Raw genomic sequence first — 16,389 nt, forward strand, 5'->3', positions numbered from 1 at the left:
ATGTAAACAAAGCTAGTCGTGTTAATGAACGGTGGTTCTTCAGCCAATCAGCATTGAGAATTGGTGTTAGCCGTTAGCCAAGGCGATAACCTGCCAAATGTTTTTGATGAGACAGCAATTGAATGGAAAAAGACAGTGTCGGTAGTTTTTGACACAGTAGCAAACACAATACTTTCTAAAATGATACTACACTCTTCGCATTCACTCACTTTCTCATATGAAGGTGTAAAGTTTCTTCGTGTTGAGCTCAAACACAACCAGAAGATGGCGATAAAACAACTTCCGGTCCTAGTATGGCTGACCAATGAGCTTCCAGGGCACTGGAGGGGTGGGCGGGACCGGACTAAACGCAAACATGGCGGCGTCCTTAGACGATGATTATGAGTCCAATAATCAGGACTACTACTCTCTTCTCAACGTTAGGAAAGAGGTACGGATTTTTTCTGATGAACAATAAAGCCGAACAGTTACTGACCTGTCGCCGTGAATGTCGTTTGGCGGATTTCCATCAGGGAAACGGTGTGCAGTCGATGCATCAGCGTTCAGTTGAATAACGGTCTTCTTCATCTGCACCATCATCCGTGCAGACTGATACCGGCTGATGCTGCAGGAGCATGAACAAGCAGGATATTACAGCATCTACTTAATTTGAATGTTGTAAATGCACGTTTTAGCAGGTGCAGAATTAAGACTTGTGCATTGTTTAGTACTTTCTCAGTAAGAGGCCTGATTAGGTTTTATACTCGGACGTTGAACTGGATAACATTAGGTATGGTAATAGTAGGTTGGTATTGAGACAGACATTATCCCTTAACATGAAGTATATTATCAGGTCCTTGTTTCCAGGCTGCTAAGAAAAGACGATAATAAGAGAAGGTTTTCTACGTTTGTTTTATTCTAATGATGATGATAAATTTAACTAAACTGTAGTGTGGAAAGCAAATTTGTCATTTTACAACATTTTTTCTTCTCACAGGCTACCTTGGAGGAACTGAAGGCGTCATATCGGAGGCTTTGTATGCTTTACCATCCTGACAAACATCGAGACCCAGAGCTGAAAAGCCAGGCTGAGCAGCTGTTCAACCAGGTGCACCAGGCGTATGAAGGTAGGGACTACATACCTAAAGGAATTCCTAACAAAAGTACTGTTTAAATTAAAGTGTTTCTTTAGGAGCAGGGCATGAAAACAGACAAATCACAAAGAAGGTGCACAAACTAAACCATTATGACTCTTCTCCCATCAGTGCTGAGTGATGATCACTCAAGAGCCATCTATGACATCTTTGGGAAGAAAGGGCTGGAGGTGGAAGGCTGGGAGGTATGTGTTCTGTCTAACATCACATTTTTGAAAGTTGAGTGGCTTTGCTATAAACATTATCCTCATTACAAATATCTTATGATGATGATGATGTTTAGGTGGTGGAAAGAAAAAGAACCCCAGCAGAAATTCGGGAGGAGTACGAAAGGCTGCAGAGAGAAAGAGAAGACAGGAGACTGCAACAAAGAACTAACCCCAAGGTTTTGCAGATATTACTGAATAGGATGTGTCAGATAATTGAATTTTGATGGTTTCCACATTCATTTCATTACATCCCTAACCCCTTTACTTCTTTCTTAATTAATTCAGTCAATCTCCCTTTCACTCTGTCATCATTCAGGGCACCATCAGCGTGGGCGTGGACGCTACAGACCTGTTTGACCGCTATGATGAGGACTTTGAAGAGATGCCAGGAGGAGGGTTTCCTCATATTGAAATCAACAAGATGCACATTTCTCAGTCCATAGAGGTACAACAACAACAAAAAGCACACACTCTTTACGCATGCCTCTGCACTTGTCCAGGGTCACGGAAGTAATCTCTGTTTCATCCTGTCTATTTCAGGCTCCTTTGACAAACTCTGACACAGCTGTGCTGTCTGGTTCACTCTCTACACACAATGGGAACGGAGGGGGCAACATTAACATGACTGTGCGAAGGGTTACGTCAGCCAAGGGCTGGGGAGAGGTATGCACATATACACACATACTGTATATATCTAAATACTCGATACTGGATATTTTTAGCCTAAAAAACTACAACAAAAAAAACCAATATTTTAATATCTACATCTGATTTGCTTCTTTGCATTTGCAGGTGGAATTTGGTGCAGGCGACATACTCGGACCTCTCATTGGGTTAAAGATGTTTCGTAACGTTACCCCACGCTGGTATGGCTGCACTGTTTGATACAGGGGACTGTAACACACACTGTATGTACATGTGAACAACATTTAGTTTTCTTCTCTCTGTGTCCAGTTTCCTGACAGCTCAGTGCGGTTTGCAGTTTTCTCCCCGAGGGTTGCGGCCGAGCTGTTCTCTCATGACAGCTCGCCACCTGGACCAGAACACCATGGGTTACCTGCAGTGGCGCTGGGGTCCCAACAGCGCCATGACAACCAGCCTGGTCCGAGACACAAAGAGCAGCCACTTTACTCTAGCTCTGCAGGTACAAACAGGCACAGGCACATATATCCTGTAGTCTAAGCTGCTTTTGAAATCATCAACACGGTTTGTATTGTAACTAAACTTACCTAAATATAACATTTGCTGCATCCTGTCACTTCTGTCAACCCCATTCCCTACTCCAGCTGGGTGTGCCTCACTCCTATCTGATGATGAGCTACCAGTACAAGTTCCAGGATGAGGACCAGACCAAAGTTAAAGGCTCTGTGAAGTACGTCTATCTGCTTGTTATTTCTCAAAGGAATCATTCTATGAAAAACAACTGGTTTCCCTGCAGGCAGAGGAACTATTTGTCAAAGGACCTTAAAAAGCAACTTAATACCAACAGCAAAAACACTGACTGGTAAAAAACGTTATTCTTGAGGGAGTATTTTAATTACATTTTTAATCAAATACTGCAAGAGAATTGTGAAATGATTGTAAGGTAATGAGCTTTTTTCTTGATATTGTTAAAAAAAAAGTCTCATAATTACAAGAAAAAGATTTGCCTTGTTATGCTGAGATAAGAAAACAACATTTGCTTTGGGATCATTAGTGTAAAAACATGAGAAGTTAGTCTTACATATCAAATGATTATCATATAAACCATTAACAGTTTTATTAACTACCAACCATCACATAACATTTTAAATGTCTATTTTGATATTTCAAATACAAATAGTTTATTTTTACTGCCTAATTTAAACAGCTGTGAGAGATCAAGCATCATGCACTTGTATGAGTAAACTGGAAGACATTCATGAATAGAGAAATTAATGTCAAAGGAAATTGAATAGAAGAAAATATAATATATTAAATAATCTCTGGTTGTGCAGACACTATATTTTACTCAGTGCCTAACTCCAATTGTCTGTTTATTCCTGTGTTCCTCCCTCTCCAGGACGGGCTGGTTCGGCACTGTGGTGGAATATGGAGCAGAGAGGAAGATCAGCCGACACAGTGTCCTGTCAGCGACTGTCAGCATCGGGGTCCCTCAGGGAGTCACACTCAAGATCAAGTACTGGCCAAAAATATGAGCTCATTCCTCTCTCCTGGGTCTTTGTCTCACTGCGTAATTATCTGACGTATGTGTGTGTGTTTATATTTGTGCTGTTGTTTCCATGCAGGTTGGCGCGTGCAAGTCAGACGTACCTGTTTCCGGTCCACCTTACAGATCAGCTGCTGCCCAGTGCCGTCTTCTACGCCACCGTGGGACCGCTGCTGATCTACATGGCCGTCCACAGACTGGTCATCATCCCGTATACACGAGCACAGAAGGAGGAGTTAGTACACTTGGCCTTTTTGTCTTTTATTTTCATTTAATAATATATTTATTATGCAATCTCCAAATAAAAAGAGCTTGATTTCAAAAAGAAACAGAAAGTTTTCGATTGCAACATGATTTCTTGTATGCATGTGAAATCAGTTATTGGTTTTGTTACATTGTTATCATAGCGAGTCTCTGCAGTGACTCCCAGTGGGTGATTGTTGATGTCTGCTTCCTGTGTCTCTGTACCTCTCAGAGAGCTGGAGCTGCAGAGAAAGAGCTCAGCCACAGACATCGCCAAGAAGAAGCAGGAGGCAGAGTCGGCTGTGAGTACGCACACTCGCATGCAGACACACACAAATTCATTGTGTGTAGGGGATCATTGATCATTGTTTCCAGGTTCAGCTCCCCTCATATCATCTTAAAAAAAAACCCCACTCCTATCCTGTTCTTTTTTGTTCTCCTCCACCCCTCCTCCTCCTCCTCCTCCTCCTCCTCCTCCTCTTCCTCCCTCGGCTCCTCTGCAGGTTCTGCTGATGCAGGAGTCTGTGAGGAGAATCATAGAAGCGGAAGAATCCAAAATGGGTGAGAGAACACACACACACATCCACAGACACTACACCAGGGTGGGAAACAGAGACTTTTTTTTTTAGCTTGCAGACAGTCAAAACTTGGTAAAAATCCAAAGAGTGTAGTTCAAACACATATCTCATGGCTGCTTTTAACTGCATAATCTACTGAAGCTCAAGAATGCAATTTCTTTTAAAGTCTGACCTCGATTATTTACTGCTGTGAAGCAAGTGATAGTGAAAGTGCCTATCTCCATCCTGCTCTATTTACATAGGTTATACAACAGAGGCCCTGTTTACACCTGGTATTAATATGCGTCCTGAGTGATCGGATCACACGCTGACAGCCTTAATTACAGGTGTAAACACAGTCAGGCCACATTCAGAGACGCATTAGTCCACATTCGTCTGGCAGTGTGTATGCAAATGTGTTCTGGGCCTCATTGCGAGTATCCAGGGCAACTTACGTAGTATTTCTCTGCTGTGTCTTGTTAAAGTCTTTTGGCTTTATTGTAGCATGTCATTCCAAGCATGTGCAAACACAGAAGATGAATTATATTTGGGTATTCTTGAAAACAAAATTCGCCCATATTCATTCCAGTGTATTTTTTTAATTTTTTGTCTCTGTTTTTATCTACATTTCTATGTAGAATCTGTAGGCAGGGACGTTGATTTCCAGGATGACAAGTGTTCTGGTTTCTGTTTGTACTACGCTTGTAGTCCGAGTAATATTGACCAATCACGTATCAGCAGGCGGCGTATGCAGGAAGAAAACAGTCCGTGTGGAGAGCAAAAGCAGGCGGAACGTAATCCGCCATAATGACATCTCAGCTTCGATCAGCGGCTCTCTGACGATGATTTAGCTTCTTATTATAAACAGACATCTGCAGGCTAACAGCTAACAATCTGCTCTAGATCTAAAATTCAACTTGAGATTAAATTCTCTTGACGCTGTGTCACGAAAGCCGTTTAGCGTTCAGATGTCCTGACTTCATCGAATGCATCAGAAATGATGGATCCCACCTCCGTTCAACAAACAAACATTTTAAAAGTAGTTTTCTTCTCCTGAAATCTGAATCATGATGTTGAAATCTGTTAATTACCGTTAATTAAAGTAAATCAGAAGAAAAATGGGTTCTTTTTCTGTAAACAATACAGCACGCGGAAAATGAAGTAATTTATCGCTAACTGCCGGCTACATGCCCGGGCATGTTCACTGTTGTGCCCAGAAGCTATATCGTCATTAGACTATAGCCGATGGGATCCGAGATTGGTGCAAGATAATCCCGCACTGATGAGAGAAGCGGGCGATACGACGCAGAGAGGCAGGGGACAGATGTGACCCATTAGCAGTTAATCAGTTTATAATAATTCAGCGCAGCGAGGATACAAACCTTCATAGAGGAGACAAGCATATATAACACAGATCTGAGTGTGTAGTTCACAAACTCAGTAACAAACCACACAACTGTAGAGGTTTCATGGCCAAAGAAAGTTTTTATCAATAACTACCTGCTTCTTCTAGCTCGTCCACATTTGCGCAAAATTTCTCTCTCTGATGTTACACTCACTCTATTGGATGTGTTCACAGCACCTTTTAAAGTAGATGCTCTGTCCAAGAAGTAGTGACTGAAACTGCTACATAAGAATGAAAGCGAGCTAACAAAGTAGCAGGGCTTGTACACAAAGGCACTTCATACTTAAAACACTGTTTATTTTCTCATGTAGGCCTGATCATCCTGAACGCCTGGTATGGAAAGTTTGTGTCCGACACCAGCCAGAAGCAGGAGAAAGCTAAGGTGATCGATGTCACTGTGCCTCTGCAGTGCCTGGTGAAAGACTCCAAACTCATCCTCACCGAGTCCTCTAAGGTGGGTGTGTTTACATGTCCCATTTCATTACAAACATGTCTGCATGCATACATAAATCTTCTTCATTTCTTTCTCTCTGCTCAGGCCGGTCTGCCAGGATTCTTCGACCCCTGTGTGGGAGAGGAGAAGAGTCTCAAATTGCTGTACCAGTTCAGAGGGGTCATGCACCAAGTCATCTCTGCAGACATTGAGCCACTACGGATACCCAAGCAATGTGAGTATGCATTATTATAATGTAACTGCACATTAATTAGAACAGCCTGCAGTATATGCATGCATCCATGTTGAAATGATGAATATTCTTTGTCTTTTCAGCTCACAGAATTGAGTCCGAGTCTTAGGAGCCAAGCATATGATGGAACGTCAGACATAAAAATAGACTTTCTCTAATCAGAAGAACCCAGGGGTGGAGGGGACACATCAACAATAAGTCTGTTTCTCCCCCTCTCGTCCTCTTCTGTCATGTATTAGTGAATCTGTTCATTGAGTTCCTCCACTCCTCCCCTTTCCTGTGGGCCATCAGGTTCAGCACAATACAGGAGTCGGCTCCGAGTTCCTACAAGGTGTCAACCTTTGTGTCTGAAGTCTCTGCCTGCTGCAGGAGATCAGACTCCTGAACATAGTTTAATATATGCACTACACAGAGGGACTTCATTCCTGTCAATGATGAGCTAACGGTGCACAGAAAAGGTTAAAGATGTTTCTTGACATGTCTTAGGTCAAGTATATACAGCTGTGCTGTTTTATTCCATATCATTGTAGTCTTTGTCCTGTGTTTGTGTCACCCCTGTAGGTTTGAATCTAATTATATTATAACATAACAGTTATATCACTAACTCAAATGTTTAGAGTTACACTATGCAGGATCATGTCTCAGTGACCCTAAGGCTGACCAGGACTGAGGATCGAAGTGATACATCTGCTGCTCATAGAGGTGCCAGTCGGCAGCTGTAAACTGGTGCTCTTAACTTCTGTCTGTGAGGGGTGGGATGTGGGGGTTGGGAGAGATACTGCACGGGAAGGGAAAGTGATAGAGATGCCCTTTGGTGGTATTTTTCCAAACAAGAAGTGACAGGCTTTTTACACAGATAAAAGTATCTCAGAGCAGACTGATATTTAAAGGCAGGGATGTCACTTCGATTGAATTGCGCCAGTGTACACTGTAATGTAAGGATATAGCAAAAAGAGCAATATGAATGATTATATTATGGTAGGGATTTGACCACTAGAGGGCGCAGGTGGACACTTTCCCTCATGAAGGTTGTGATTGCTGCTGACAATAACTTGTTCCTGGAGACCTGAGCCACACTTACGGTTGATTTATTTTACTGATTATGGCACATTTACATCGCAACATTATTTATTTAACTTTGTTTAGTTTGTACACTAATCATGTGCCATATATTTAATGTTATATTATGTGTCCCGCTTTTTCAAATTTGGATATATTCAAATGGATTTAACTGCCATAATGTCCCTTGTATTACATGGTAGTGTATATGTAATACAATGTATGAGATGCTAAAAGCATACGTGTGAGGAAGCATCTACGTGATTGTCCCAACAATAATTTACCTTTGCTGTAGCTCTCGTCTTACCAGCAGATCTAATTTACGATATTGCACTTTCTGTCATGAACCCCTTTAAATCTCTTTGTTTCGGTTGTTAGGGGGAAATGTGAAAGAGGGATATTGCTGGGGCGATCCTGTCATGGGATAAAGGGAAACGCACCAAACCCACTACTGTAGGCTGCAAATGGAATTTTATCAACACAGAGGTAATGTTTTGCACAAAATGTTATAAAAGAGGTGCTGAAGCCTGAAACTGAACCGAACCTACAGTGACTTTGGTCGTTGCTGCCTGATCGGCGTTTAGATTGATACTTATTAGTTGGAGTATGTCTGTCTTTGTCCTTCTCCGCAGTGAGATCCTGAACAGTCTTGAATTGGGGTCACTGCTACAGTAGCCATTTTGCACTGATTCTGTTTGTTTGTTTTATGTGCTGTAAGTGTTCGAAAGGTCAGCTGGTCACCTCAGCTCTGGCACCACCATGAGGCCAGTAGAAAGACTGCTATCCTGCTGTTAGAGCCCAGCCCACCATCCTAACTGACCCATGTTAGTATGTAAATGTGCTGTATGGTTGAGGAGCCTGTTTTTCTCTGTCCTGTAAAGACTACAATAAATATGAACGGATAGGACTCTTGTTTTTCATTGTAAACCGAGATGCACTGTGATATTATAAAAGAGGAAAAGGAGTTAAAATGGTAACTCTTTATTTACAATAGTTTACAATAGTTTCACAGAAACAGTTTGCACCACAGTACAGACAACGCTTTCTCAATAAGGGGATAGGACAACCCGGGATCAGAATAAACTGTATCACAATGAGCATTGTTAACAATAATTACACCGATGTCTTACAGACGCAGACTAAAATTAGACGATTGTACCCCAAGATGTCTTCAGGTCCTCTTCAAGACATGAACGTCCTGAGAAATGATTCGGGGTCTAGAAACGTCTAATAAAAAAAAAATAAAGACCATCAGGACCTGGATGATTGCTGGGCACCAACCAGTTAAAACAACATCTGTAAATACCAGAAGACGAGTGCAGAGACGAGCTTCAAACTCTCAGAAAGTCTTTACAAACCAAACATTCATTGTGTGTGTGTGTGTGTGTGTGTTAGTCGTTCCCTAGCCAAGTCCTTGATGCTGCATTGTAAAATCCCATCCTGGACTCAAGGCTCCGAATCTAAATGTCACTCTACGGTATGGCTTTTATAGAATCAGAAACAGCAGATGGCACATGAACAACAGCTTACAATTGTTTCTCTTGTGCCCCAAAAAACATTTTTTCATCCATTAAACCTGCTGCATATGAAAACAACTAAATACTGCTGTTAAAATGTTCGTGAGAGGCGATAAGAGACTGAAATCTGTTATCTGATCCGACCCGTCAGAGACCAACAACAAAACATCCCCACCCTGGCCACGGTACTTTGCAGACATCCATTTCTCCATCCTACAGAAGACCAAAAACCAGGGAGCTCAGTTGAGACAACTCATAGCAGCACATGCATTGCCTACACCCTCACACAGCGTAAACCATTCAAACAAACACACACACTCACATGCATATTTTCCAACTGGAGAATCTTTCCCAACACTATTCCAGTTAAGATAGCCTTTACTCTGCTGATACCCAAACAGGACGGTCATGCGTTCCCTTCTGTAAATATGCTCGTCTCTGAAAACTTTGTCATGAGCACGAAAGTGAATTTTAATTGAACATAAAAGTATTGGTGAACGATACGGCTGTTCATTCCTGTAATGAAATGCAGCAACAACACTGAGCAGAGACGACAGAAGACACTGAAAACAAGTAGAGATGATCAGACACATTTTTTTCCTTCAAAATATTCCAATACCGAATACGCCTCCCAAATCAGACACATTTAAAAATACAGATATTATGTTGCTGACATTATGCTAGCTTTGACCGACACATTAAATGCTAGCACTGCACTGTTGTTGTAAATTATCATCACATGATAATTTAGCTGAAACCAGTTCTTCTTTAGAGCTCTAAAACAGTAGTTTCTAGTGGGAGCGTATTTTTGCTGTGTAAGCTCCTGTTTTAGAGAAGAACAAACAAGCCAACTGTTTGGGGAGTCTAAGAAAATAATGCTATCAGATCGGTGCATTGACCGGCGTACACGCAGATACCATACACCGTATTCATTAGGGATGCACCATATTATCGGCACGCTATCGTTTCTGCACATTACGGCTTGTAATGTAATTTTTCTGCCGATATTTTCCGCAGATAAAACAACGCTTTAATTATGCCTAAATGCTCGATGATTCCCTAAAACAGCTTAATGCTACAACATTAACTCGGCGCGATTGTGCGCGCGCACTGCCTTCACCACGCCTCTTTGAGTGCAAGACGTCTGCGGTATGGCAGTTTTTGGCCACTACAATAAGAGTAGGCGTGATATCAATTCCACTACAGGGGAGACTTGATGTTAAAAAATACATGTACCTAATATATCGGTATCAAAATCGGCAATCAGCAAAGAGGGTTGGAAAATATCAGCATACTGGATATCTGAAAAAAGTCCAATATCGTGCATCCCTAGTATTCATTTATAGGTTGTATCAAAGGATTTCTGTTCTGGTATTGGAACAACTCTTCTCTGCAAATGTGTCATGTTGCCTGGCTTTTGAAATCAGTGAAATAACTGGTTGATTCATCATGGAAAAATATCCTCATAAACAAAAGTCTGGTGAAATAACAACACTGTTTAAACATCTTTGAAAAGCAATCGTGTGAAAAAAAGCTCCACGTGTGGCCAAGTTAACACCTTGATTCCGAGGAGTAGCCGAGGCTGGAAGACAGTTTGTGAAGTCAAAGGAAGAAAGAAAGAGCTCGGTTCGGCTGTACAGGCTCGACGCCACGATGATATTTTTCCACAGTGTGTTAAACAACATGACCGAAATAGATGAAGCAGATGCAGACTCTACTCTCTCTCCTACATCTTTGTTCTATTGGATTATACCTCAGCTTTAAACTATAGCACCATCTGAAGCAAATGACACAAGGCTTAACTTGTTTTCTCATTTTAAACGGTTAATTGTGTAACAATTATAGGAGGCATCTACGAGAAGTTAAATCCAGTTTAATCAGAAAGTCATACCTGTCCCTGTGACAGAGAGGGCAGGTGATTCTTTTAAAGTGAGAAAAAAGTGCAAACTGTCTTTCCCATAAATCCCAGCATGCACCATAGGGGGTGGCAGTTGTGAGGGTTATTCTCTACATATGGCAGTTCAAAAGTTTCCAGTGTTCACGAGACACCAAGTCCTTAGTCGTTAGCGGTTTGCTGCTATGCTAATGTCATCTACAGACAGACATCCATTTAGTGATTGCCTTACGCACAGAGTCGGTAGAGAGCAGGAACAAACCTTAGGAAATCTAAAATAGCACTCAAACTGTTTACAAATGGGATAAAGGCTTAGGATAGGTCCACCAAAGTGTTCATAGAAAATGTGGCTGACCATGACGGACAGAGACTGAAGGGTGCAAGACCTGAATTTGAGGAAGGGGTCAGTCCAGCAGGTGTCGGAGGGGGCAGGAGTGGGAGGGGTCAGAGTTCAGGGTTCGGCCTAAGGGTCAGTCTAGCAGATGCTTGCGCGGGCCAATGCGTGAGCGGTGGGAGCGGCGGGTATCGGCGGTTCCGTGAGACTCTCGGCAGCTCTGGCACACGTATGTCTCTGGCACGTGGCTCTTGCGGATCTTGGCGCACGACAGGTGGATCCAGGTGTTGCACTTGTTGCACTCGATCATGGCTCGGCCTGCGAAGGGCTTCATGCAGAAACACGTCACCAGGTCCCACGAGTCGTCGTCTGGGGAGACAGGAGAGAGCACACGGCGAGTTAAGCTTGGTGGCTTTGTAAAACTTGTAACCGTGTATAATATGCACCACAAAGAAGCCTCACCTGAGTCTACCATGATGTCTTCATCCTCTCCTGATCCGTCCTCATCCCTGAACACCACCTGTTTCCCCTGGCGGAACACCGTTCTGTTTCCTGAAAAGCCCTCGACCTTCTGTACCTTCACCACCCCTTCTTCCAGGTCTTGACCTTCCCACTGTTGATGCTCATCATTGGGCTCCTCTTTGCAGGGGGCGGGGCTGTGCAGATGCTGGGGATGGAGGGGAATGCTGATATCATCTTCAGGCTCTTCTTTGATCATTTTGCCACCAAAGGAGACGGGGTACTGCAACTCCGGGACTGTCGGGTGAGCCTGCTGAATCCCGCCTTCCTCCCCGCCTGAGTGCTCCCTCTCCTTTCTCCTTTTCTTCTTCTTCAGCTTGTCTGCTTTCCTGCGGTCGTCCGGGTGCAGGCCGGTAAATGTGTGCTGCAGAATAAAAAAAAAAAAAGGTGTCATATGTTAATAGGGATGAAGGCGAACATATAAGGCTAATGACGTGACATTAATTTAACTCACATCTTTCTTGCTGTGACCGGACAGTGTGGCTCCTGGCTGTGGACGTTTCCTGCTCCTGTCCTGGGGGGCCTTGGGAGGGCGCTGGGGGCAAGAGGTTGGGGGTCCTGGCGTCCAGCCATCACTGTCAGCTGTGCTGCCTGTACTGTTTGGGGGGCTGGAACTACTGCGCAGTGGAGAGTCCTGTGAACATTAATAAAGTAGTAGCTGTGAGATGAAGCCGGTAAATGACTGACTCAATATACATGTGACAATTCTGTAGTGTCAGAAAGTCCCTTGTGTAACAATGCAGCACAGTTAGTGTTATACTTAATCACTTTTAAAGAGCAAGTAATGACACCGTCATGACAGCTTGAATGTTAAGTTGCACTATTTATCATATTGCATTTTTTGTATTATAATTGAGTCCTCTGTCAGCTCATATTCTTACCAGAAAACTATTATTTCAATAAGGGCAGCGACCTGATGCACAACACCCATCATCGAGCATCAACAGATGACAACAAAGCCTTGCACCACGTGGTAAAATGTGCACCGGCAGTGGGGGCGGAAATGAAAACAAATGTAGCATGTGTTCGAGAGAAACAGAAACACAACACTGAAAGCGAGCAACCTTCGAAGGAAAAACCACAACTTGATCAATATGAGTCAGAATCTTGAGGTCTTTGCCTCTGATGGCGCAGAAGAGGAAACAAAAAGGTGTCACACTTTGCTTTCCGTTTGTGGTTTAGAAAAAAGAATGACAGAATAAAGCATTTTTAAGCAACATTTTGCCACAGTTGCAGAACTGGAGGGATCACTACAATTTTGGACAGTGGATCAAACACTGTAAAAGTAGCCTCCCCTGATAACAGGACAAGGCTTCAATGTTTTAGGAAGTGGAAGTGCACATTTTTTCTTTGACAGTAACCGTTATTTTTAACAATAATAAATATGTATAAATGTGTCATCAGGTACATTGGTATGACAGGATGGATCGTGTGACAAGGACAACATGCTGTAGAACAAACGGCTCAGTTAAGGAGATGACAAAATGTAGTGTCTGCAAAAGAGGCTTTAAGAAACATACAGTCTGGGCATTCCTTAAAAATTGGCAGGAAGCCATTTATTACACTAATAACAGAGTAACTGCTGAAGTATTGAATAGTAAGAAGTGAATTCTTAACAGAGGGCCCACTGAAACTAAAATAAACAGAGCCAGGGAAACTACAGAGACAAAAGAATCTGTTTAAGATAATCTCATTGTCTGGCTATCACCCTCCCTGTCTGCAAACAGAGGACGCAATTCAATGAGAATAGGAGAAGACAATGTCTTACATCCAATTTCCAATTAAATTTGCTGAGTCGGCACAAATTAAAATAAAAATAAAAAAGATGTGTATTACTTGTTAAGACGGTCGGCCAACAGTTTCACTTCACCTTTCCAGACAATGACCTCCATCAACATAAATTCTCAATCGCTCAAAGTTAATTTGTGAACCTATTACATGTTTAGTTTTGTGAATAAGTGCTTCTAGTTTTAAACATTAAATCCATCAAATGATTTTGTCATGTGTTTTTATATATTCATACCTTAATAGAACATTTTGGCAGCTGTTTATTTGAGTCTGAATAAGTACAAAAGCTTATTAAAATGAGAGCATGGAAATGAAATGCCTGTTTCGCCCAACAACACAGGTGATCAAGTGAAGATGCATGTACAGGCACTGACAGCCTCCTTTACTCACCTCTTGGGGATATGGGATGTAGCCGGCATAGGCCAAGACAAAAGTGCAAAACTTGTTAAAATCCTCTACTGTCCTCCTCCTCCTGTATGGCGGACTGAAGCCCTGAAACATAGTAACGTCATTGAAACATTAGATGCATCGAACCGACACATCCCGACATGGCGTTGACATTAAGGGGTAGAGAGTAGCTCTGTCCGTAGGGACTGTGGCCGGTTCAAGTCCCAGTACGGCCCAAGTATGGAATTGGGGCTGATAGCTGGAGAGCTACCCTTGAGCAAGTCACCGAATCATGTCCACGTGCAGCCCCCTCACTCTGACATCTCTCCATTAGTGCATGTCCATAGGGTCCTGTTTGTGCATGTGGTGTATTTTGGGCCTATGTTTGTGTAGCATTTCTGTATAAACAGAGTGAAAGGGGATTAATAAAGTATACCTTCCTTTCCTAATAAAGCGATCGGCACACGCAAAGTGCCACTCATTGGCTTAATGCGGCGTTACAAATTAATCATAACAACGCGGTGACACCAACATAGGCGAAAGTTGATTGACTACATGGGTACATTTCTCAGTGAATCTTCCTACCAACCCCCACCGATTAACCCAACTACACACGACAGCTAATGTTAGCTACCTCTGCTAGCAAGAGACGTCAAATAAGTAACTACTGCTAAGAAACTAGCTACTGGCTAATATCAGCGGAGTTTAACTAGTAAACAAAACTATCAAGCTATATATAAATTAAATTAAAGAATACCACAGTGTTACAGATGTTCATAAAAGCATCAATGTTTGCCAGCGGTTTAATGACAGATAATTAGGCGTAAACATGATGCTTAGTTAGCCAGTGTTAATGTTAGCCTGCTCTGCTATGATGAGGGAATGTTTTCTTTCCGATGAAACGTTGAGCTAACCGCCAATCATACAAAGTAATACCTGAAGTAACGTTAATGACTCGTATTCCCATACAGTGTAAAGTAGCAGTATCAAGTTGTCAGTTTAAATAAAACTTAGCGTGTGTAACTTTAGATCTAATGTCTGCACCAGTTGCTAATATCATGTCAACATTAGCGCGCTAGGCTAACGCTAACTGATCAGCAGCTGCTACATCGTGTGGTGACAAGTTGACGTTTGCTAACACCGTTAGCCAAGACTGCAAACAACTCACTGTGAAACATTTAAAACTTACCTCGGGCTGAAATGCGTTGGATGTCGATGGGTTAATGTCACCCATCTTTACTTAGTACCCGACCACCTGGCGTTTTGATACCGTGACAGGCTCGAGCAACGGGCTACTCGAGATACCTGTCGTTATTGCTAACGTCAACGTTACTTATGCTAAAACTCGAAGCAACAGTGCTCACTCAGTTTGCCATCAGCACCAGCAATAACGTCACTTGGACTAGAGCCAGAGTATGTTTAAAGTTATAAAACGTTCCTCGCGTGAAAATGTAACGTTAGCAAACGCGACTAATGTAAATCACTGTCCAGTAATGCCTCCGTTTGATCCAGTTTACTGACTGCTGGGGGAGCGGTTCACTTTGGCTGTCACCAGCTGCCTGCCCCTTCTTCTTCTTCATGGTAATGGCAGCTCGTGATCATAGTGGTGCATTAGCGCCCTCCTTTGGTATGTGTCGTGTATTAAATACCGTCCCTTATTTCAATGGGACAAACCTGGTTTGATACATTTTAGATAAAATAAATAAACAAAAGATCCCCTCCTGACATATATCAAGTTATGTAAAAAATAATCAGATTTGAAAAACCTTTGTAACTACTTGCCACAAGATGTACACAAAGATGTACACTTTTCTACACAGAAAAGCATATGTCCGAAACAGTTATGATGTCAGAAATCCATGCTTGTGAAAATAAAAACTTTAATGAAGGTGAAAACAGCCTTTTCAAGTCAAACTCAATCATACATCATACTGCACTGTGAGGGCCACATCCAAGGAGAGTAAATAAAAACAAAAACTCTTTTTGAGTCCAAGGAGACTATAAAAAACAACATCTCAATCTAATACTGTCTCGAGAAATAATATGTCATAAATATTTTTTTCCTTCAGGGGTTGTCAATCTCATTTTTTTCCCAACAATTCGAAATCATACCATATCATGGCATAAGTACATCATTTACATGATAGGACTGTAAGCGCTAGAGGATCCTATGAGCCATGAAAGAGGTTATAAGGTATTGATATCGTAGTAATCATATTAGGTAATAATGAACTTGGTGACTGTCAGGAGGAAGATGCTAAATGTGGCAAATTGAATGGCAAACGTATAAACCTCTTTTTCACTTGATAATGAACAACTTTTTCATTTACACATTTAAATGGAGGAAAAATAAACCCGTCTTCACAGTCTTCAGAAGGAACCTTGTGGACGATCACGTCAGAGCTTTAAAACTAATGAAAGGGAAACATCTCCTTCCAGTCTTCAGAGCTTATAATGAACTGAAAATATA

At 42.1% G+C, this 16,389-nt stretch overlaps 2 protein-coding genes across 2 annotated transcripts; one reads left to right on the plus strand and one right to left on the minus strand.

Annotated features, from left to right (window-relative positions):
• The first annotated feature begins 346 nt into the window (after nucleotides 1-346).
• Nucleotides 347-8,387, plus strand: LOC138605825 (dnaJ homolog subfamily C member 11-like). Its single transcript, XM_069678271.1, has 16 exons — nucleotides 347-430; nucleotides 977-1,106; nucleotides 1,245-1,318; nucleotides 1,417-1,518; nucleotides 1,659-1,787; nucleotides 1,883-2,005; nucleotides 2,135-2,208; nucleotides 2,297-2,486; nucleotides 2,629-2,714; nucleotides 3,384-3,500; nucleotides 3,610-3,765; nucleotides 4,006-4,075; nucleotides 4,277-4,334; nucleotides 6,047-6,189; nucleotides 6,274-6,403; nucleotides 6,505-8,387. Exons 1-16 carry the CDS (start codon nucleotides 356-358, stop codon nucleotides 6,528-6,530), a joined length of 1,683 nt encoding a protein of 560 aa, XP_069534372.1. The 5' UTR covers nucleotides 347-355; the 3' UTR covers nucleotides 6,531-8,387.
• Nucleotides 8,388-8,445: 58 nt separating this feature from the next.
• Nucleotides 8,446-15,453, minus strand: phf13 (PHD finger protein 13). The gene is made up of 5 exons (XM_069678238.1): nucleotides 15,109-15,453; nucleotides 13,923-14,024; nucleotides 12,199-12,378; nucleotides 11,688-12,108; nucleotides 8,446-11,594 (listed from the first exon to the last, which is right to left on the minus strand). Exons 1-5 carry the CDS (start codon nucleotides 15,151-15,153, stop codon nucleotides 11,362-11,364), a joined length of 981 nt encoding a protein of 326 aa, XP_069534339.1. The 5' UTR covers nucleotides 15,154-15,453; the 3' UTR covers nucleotides 8,446-11,361.
• Nucleotides 15,454-16,389: the final 936 nt, after the last annotated feature.

The sequence above is a fragment of the Semicossyphus pulcher genome, unplaced genomic scaffold, assembly GCF_022749685.1.
Source record: "Semicossyphus pulcher isolate SPU_LCO1_2020_fin unplaced genomic scaffold, fSemPul1.0.p SCAF_3, whole genome shotgun sequence".
Taxonomy (NCBI): Eukaryota; Metazoa; Chordata; class Actinopteri; order Labriformes; family Labridae; genus Semicossyphus; species Semicossyphus pulcher.